We start from the raw sequence: 6,757 nt of genomic DNA, 5'->3' as shown, positions 1-6,757 counted from the left end.
TGGATATATCGCCTAGTAAACAAACTGATGGAGAATTTGGGATGTGACATCCCATAGTGACGGATAGTGATTCAGTGACTTTTTCCCAAAAATGTATAATTGGGGTACAATACCAAAGGGCGTGAACATAAGTATCTGTTTCATTTTGGGTGCAATGTGAACATGTTTCTGAAGTGAATCCCATTTTAAACAATTTCTGTCCAGTTAAGTGAATTCTGTGAAGTACCTTATACTGTATAAGTTGCAATTTGGCATTTTCTGTCATACAGTAGGTATTCTTGCAGATTTGTGTCCAGAAAACGGAGTTGTGTTATGCCCTTTTCTGCCCATGTGTGTAAATTAAGTGACTTTTTATTAACCGTATAATCTGGATTATTCCAAATGGGGGTTTATTTAGATGGTACAAGAGGAGTGCTTGTGATTTGGTGAAATTTCCTCCAGGCTTTCAGAGCTGCTGCTATAGTTGGTGCTTTAAAACAGGAGTGTTTTTTTGATTGTCTGACTATAGAATGGTAAATCTGAAATTAGAATATCCTTACAAATTGTTTGCTCAATATCTAGCCATATGTTTTCTGATGAGTTTGGGTGAATCCATTTGTATATCTGTTGAAGCTGATTAACCAGAGAGTAGTGGTAGAAGTGTGGTTCTTCCAATCCTCCTTGTGTTTTTGGTTTCTGTAAAGTAGCTAGTTTAATTCTTGGGGTCTTATTTTTCCAGTAAAATTAGATAATAATTGAGTCTAAAGATTTAAACCAGGTGAGGGTGGGTTGTGTTGGGATCATTGAGAATAAATAGTTTAGTTTAGGGAGTATAGTCATTTTGATTACTGATATTCTGCCCATAATGGATAATGGTAAATTCATCCAGCGTTGAAGATCATAATTAATTGTTTTGAGTAATGGGATGAAAATTAAGACTAACCAGCTCTGACAGCCTGGGGGAAATATTAATGCCTAAATATGTGATGTGATTGGTGCATAGAGGGATAGGTGATGTCTGGGATGTCACATCCAAGCTATTGTGATTTAATGAAAGAATGGAAGATTTACTCCAGTTGACTGAGTATTCAGAAATGTTCGAAAATGAATCAATAAGTTTAATTGTTTCTTGTAATGATGATGAGGGATCTTGTAAATATAGTAATATGTCATCTGCGTAAAGACTGATTTTGTGCTGTATGTTTAATGTTTGAACTCCTTTAATGTAGCTGTTTTGGCGGATGGCTGCTGCTAACGGTTCGATAAAAATGGTGAATAATGAGGGAGAGAGTGTGCATCCTTGTCTAGTCCCGTGGTGCAGTGTGAAGCTATGTGATGTTAGTCCATTAGTGATGACAGTGGCTGAAGGTCATGTGTGTATAGAATTTTAATCCAATTAATGAATGACTGCCCAAAACCAAACCTCTCTAATGTGGAAAACAGGAATTTCCAGTTGACCCTGTCAAAAGCTTTTTCTGCATCCAGAGTGACTATGATGGCTTTTGCTTTTTGAATTGAAAAATAGTACATTAAGTTGAATAGTCTGCGTGTACTGGTGGATGCTAGTCTACCTTTAATGAAACCGGTTTGATCTGGGTGTATTATAGATGGTGTGACCTCTTCTATTCTATGGGATAATACTTTGGCTATGATTTTAATGTCAGCATTGATCAGAGAAATGGGACGGTAGCTTGATGGTAATTTTGGATCTTTATTGGGTTTGAGAAGAAGTGAAATTGTGGCAGTATTCATATTAGCTGGGAGTTTTAATTTTTGTTGTGACTCACTTAACATTCTGATGAAGAGTGGTGATAGAGTGGACCAAAAGTGTTTGTAGAACCCAGCGGGGAATCCATCAGGACCTGGTGCTTTATTATTAGGCATGTGCTGTAGTGCTGTAAGAAGTTTGGGTTGTGTGATGGGTGATTCTAGGCTATTTCTTTGGTGTTCATTCAGTTGTGGTAGATTGATACTGTTAAGAAATGAGTTTATTTCATTTTGATTTGGGTCTTTTTCTGATGAGTATAATTTGCTATAGAAATTGTGAAAAATTTGGTTAATTTCTTCCGGTGAGTTGGTAGATTTTTCTTCTGGATCTGTAATAACTGAAATTGTTGCTTTTTCCTTGTTTCGTTTGATTTGCCAAGTATTTACCAGATTTATTACTGATGAAATTCTTCTTGTCTGAGCCTATGAATCAGGAATTGAGTATGTTTATTGATTATTGCATTTAATTTAAATTTATATTCTCTTAATTTATTTTGTGTTTCTTCTGTTGGGTTATTTATATTGATGTCTTGAAGTTGTTTAATTTTCTGCTCCAATTCTGTTTCTTGTTCTTTTTCCTTTTTTTTTTTTGTAAACGGAGTATGAGATTATTTTCCCTGGTAGTACTGCTTTTCATCTTTCCCACAGAAGAGAGGGAGACATTCCAGGGGTGTTATTCATTTCTAGAAGGAATGCCCACTCTGTTTTAAAATAGTTGTCAAAATCTGGGTCTTTCAAGAGAAATATGTTAAAACGCCATCTGGTAGCAGGTTTATGAGGTTCACTTCTATTCCATTTCAATGTTACTGGAGCATGGTCTCGAATGACAACTGGATGAATCTTTGATTCGGAAATGTTTGATATGATAGAATTACTGGTGAGAAAGAAATCAATGCGGGAACATGAGTGATGGACTGGTGAGAAAAATGAGTATTCTTTAGCATTTGGGTGTTGTAATCGCCAGCCATCGCCAAGACCAAAATCACTCATGAACTGTTTTATGGTTTCTGCAGATTGCCAAATGTGTTTATTTCTTAAACTAGATCTATCAATTGATCTTAATCGTGATACTGTTTCTCTGTATAGGGCAACATGCAGCGCTGCAAGCTGGTGATGGACCAGATCACAGAAGCCCGTGACTCCATGTTGAAGGTGCTGAATCACAAGGAGCGTGTGATGAAGCTTCTCAACAAAAACAGCAGCACAAAGAAGCTCAATAAGCTGAAGCGTAAGGACAGAGCATGAGACAAACTGACCAGATATGGGACAGAGTTCAGCACAACCACAGACCCTCCTGTACCTCGACCCCTAGCATGCAGGCACACTGCCCTGCCTCACCCTATCTCTACCAGAAGACAGTCCTGATCCGTCTGCCAGATGTCTTCAGCTGGCACACCCTACCTTTCCCAGAATCTATAGGAAACAGCAATGTTAAATTAGCCACAACATGCATCTTTAACTGTATCTTCACTGAAATATGAATGTCTAAATGTTTCATTTCAATCAAGACATCTTAATTCAGTCACAAAGAGGTTACTTGAGAGTAGTTGGATGTTTAAAATTCCATTTTATTCCATGGATGAACCACAGATATCCGTAAAGGTAATGCTGTACATCTTCAAGTCTATAGATGATATTGACCACTTTTTCATTTGGGTGCCTTGAATGATGACCTGGTATTGACAGTCTGTACTGTATCAAACACCAAATGGCAGTATTACCCAGTTGCTGTTCTTCGTACTGGAAGGTTTCCATTTTGTATTGTAGCGTTCGAAACAATAAGAATTGAGAAGCCATAACAACACCATCCTCTCTGTCCTAGGTGAACAAAGATTGAAGTATTTTACCACACGTGTATTGTGGGAAACGTTAAAGGTGCTTTGGTGAAATGGAGTATTGTGCCTTTCCATGTGCCTCATTGGATGGGTTTGGTGAAGGCTTAATGGAGTCTAAATGTCTGCGTCGTTTTACATTCTCACGTCACTGCCTGTTGATTTGTGAGGAATGTTTTATGTGTCATCAGCCTTGCCAGCACTGCTCCAGCTACGGCTTTCTGGATTGGCTCTTTATTTGGGGGGGGGGATTTCATTCAAGCATTAAAGGTGTGAAAATCATGTTCAGATATGACGTCAATCACAATTTAGAGGAGAGATTTAATTGTATGCACACAGTTGTGTATCTAAGTTAAACCTAAGTATGTAAAAAAATACTCCCATACTTAAATCCATTTTTGTTTCTTCATAAATGAACGATATTGTTTATTTTTCCAGTTAAGTTGCTTGAAGCAGTGTCATTTGTGGCAACGATAAAGCCTTGTATACTGTTTGATCACTAAGCTTCATTTTCGATGACATTTCATGTTGCACTCCGCTGCTGAAGTAAAGACACTTTGTACATGAATCTGTGGATGAAGTCTAATTTAATACAAATGTTTATATTGGTGTATTCCCTCTGATAAAATCAACAAAATAAGCACTTACTACTGTATTTACACTACCATTTTTTTAAAATAATAATAGTTTTATTCAACAAGGACACATTAAATTGATCAAAAGAACAGTAGAAAATGTGGAAAAATATATCCGTTTCCACAAAATTATTATGCAGGCTAACTGTTTTCAACATTGATAAATTTAAGTTATTTTCACATTGAATCAGCATACTTAACAATATATTAATTGTTGGCGCTGAAAGCCTTGTGGGCAGCATGCCAACAACGCTGGTGTGCTAGGGGTGTCAAAAGTACAAATCTCGACTTGAGGACCTTTCCCGACCCCCCCCATCTTTATCACACTTTATCATGCTTCCTGTCATTTTTGATCTGTCCTATAAAGGCAAAAATGCCCAGAATAAATACATTTTAAAAACAATATATTAATTTCAAGGGATCATGAACTGAGAAACCAAAATTCCCTGGATCTTTTGATAAATAAGAAGTCATTGTACTATAAAAACATTCTGTAAGTTTTAGAACTTGAAGCTTTCTTGTTCGTAAAAACAGCTAAATATTCAATCCAGTCTGCTAAAATAGTTTGTGGAATGTACCACTCTATGATGTAATAGTGTGGCTAAACTCCGCAGAGGAAGATCAACACCTACTTCTACATCGCTGCCTTTTTGGCCCCACCCACTGATTCGCACATAAGAGGGTTAAACACAGGATTATGCAGAAATCAAATGATAAAGATGGCTCCGAACACAAGATGTTGTTCAATGCCAAGTGGAAAAACAGTCTTTGCACTACCTTTTTTCTGATCCCAATAGGCTATTATAGGAAAGAGTGGATGAACTTTATTTTAAATGAAGTTCCAGACTGTGTTAGTAGAACTTGATCCTTTGTTCACTTAATTTTCTGCGGATTCTTTTACAAACAAGGCACAATACGACGCGGGATTTTTAGAAAGATTAAAACTAAAAGATGATCCTGTGTCGACTATGTTGAATCCAACAGTAATTTTGCACCACACAAGTGTGAGTAACTGTTTTTATTACGTGATCACTATAATTAAGAGGTTCCAATCAACTAAAGATGTTAAAATCTTCCTGGAAGAGGACATGTGTCTATATTTCGTCCTAATGCACGGTGAGGAGGAGTGTTTGAGTGGCTAAAGACTCTCCAAGGATCACAGCTGGAGAATTGTAGAGATTAGTTGAGTCTTGGGGTCAGAAACACACAAAAAAAAATCAAACATCCCCTATCACCACACGTTGTTCGGGAGGGTTTCAAGGAAAATTCTCCTCATTCATCCAAAAACAAACTCCAGCAAATTCAGTTGTATATTCACAAATATACTGCTGGATCTTTAATGTTGTGGGCCTGTTTTTCTGAATATCTTGTTCTGATGCATGGCATCATGGATTCTATCAAATACCTACAGATAAAAAATCAAAACCTGACTGCCTCTGTTAGAAATCTTATAATGGGCCGTGCTTGGATCTTCCACCAGTACAACAATCCAAAACAAACATCAAAATAAACACAAAAATGGGTCACTGAGCACAAAATTAATCTTTTACCATGGCGCCCCAGTCCTCTGACCTGAACCCTACAGAAAATGAGTGTTGTGAACTGAAGAGAAGAAGTTCTAACATGCAGCTGTGAATCTGAAGGATCTGGAGAGATTCTGTATGAAGAAAATGGTCTCTGCTCTCTTATCAGGTGTTCTCCAAACTCTTCAGGCATTATAGGAGAAAACTCAGAGCTGTTACCCTGGGAAAGGATGTTGCAATAATTGGGTGTCAATAATTGTGGCCAACATGAACTAGAGAAAGCATTTATTTCACAATGAGATTTTCCCCCCACTTTCAATTGTTTTACTTCAATGATAGGTTGGAAGTTTGTGAATTTTTTGAATGAAAGATAAAAAGGATAAACAATGCAGATTTATTTTCACCAATAATAGTGGAGGGCACTGTATATGTTTCTAACCTAAATCACATCAGTGTCCATCTGTGATGAATCTATGCTGTCTGTCAAACATTCACAACATGCCAATCATAGCAGTGGGCGTTTACATCCGTGTCTACAATCCGCCACACCTATTCAAACAGAGCGTTCTTAATCTGACGAGGGGGGTTAAGAACAGGACAGAAAATAGCGTATTACTTCTACATTATGATGTTTTTGATGTAAGAATCTTCATAACATGATAAGGGGACATCAGAGTTAATTCATGACCCCCTTTATCATAACATAGGGAACTTATTTTTGAAATTATGTTATGACATTACTGTTTATACTGCACACTAAAAAAATGGTGCTATATAGCACTAAAAATGGTTCTTAGCTCGTAATCATAGGAAAACCACTTTTGGTGCTATATAGTACCATATCTTCAGCACCTTTGTCAACTGGTGCTATGTAGAACCATAAGAGGTGCCATATTGCACTGTATTTCTTCAACAAAAATGGTGCTAAACAGCACCAACAGTGGTTCTTTGGCTCGTAAAGAACCTTTAAAGGAGCTTAACAGGTTCTGTATATGGTAGCGGTGCCGAAGAACCACTGAAG

General features: G+C 37.2%; 1 protein-coding gene across 1 annotated transcript in view; it reads left to right on the top strand.

Annotated features, from left to right (window-relative positions):
- Positions 1 to 4,145, top strand: part of LOC306845636 (histone deacetylase complex subunit SAP130-like) — a 22,890-nt gene extending 18,745 nt beyond the window's left edge. The window contains exon 21 of the mRNA XM_079378543.1: positions 2,833 to 4,145. Within this exon, the coding sequence (XP_079234669.1) occupies positions 2,833 to 2,991 (159 nt within the window). The 3' untranslated portion in view covers positions 2,992 to 4,145. The remainder of the gene's footprint in view (positions 1 to 2,832) is intronic.
- The last annotated feature ends 2,612 nt before the right edge of the window (positions 4,146 to 6,757 follow it).

The sequence above is a fragment of the Barbus barbus genome, assembly GCF_936440315.1.
Source record: "Barbus barbus genome assembly, chromosome: 26".
Taxonomy (NCBI): Eukaryota; Metazoa; Chordata; class Actinopteri; order Cypriniformes; family Cyprinidae; genus Barbus; species Barbus barbus.
Note: the sequence above shows the minus strand (reverse complement) of the source record. Positions and strands in the feature narration are given on the sequence as shown.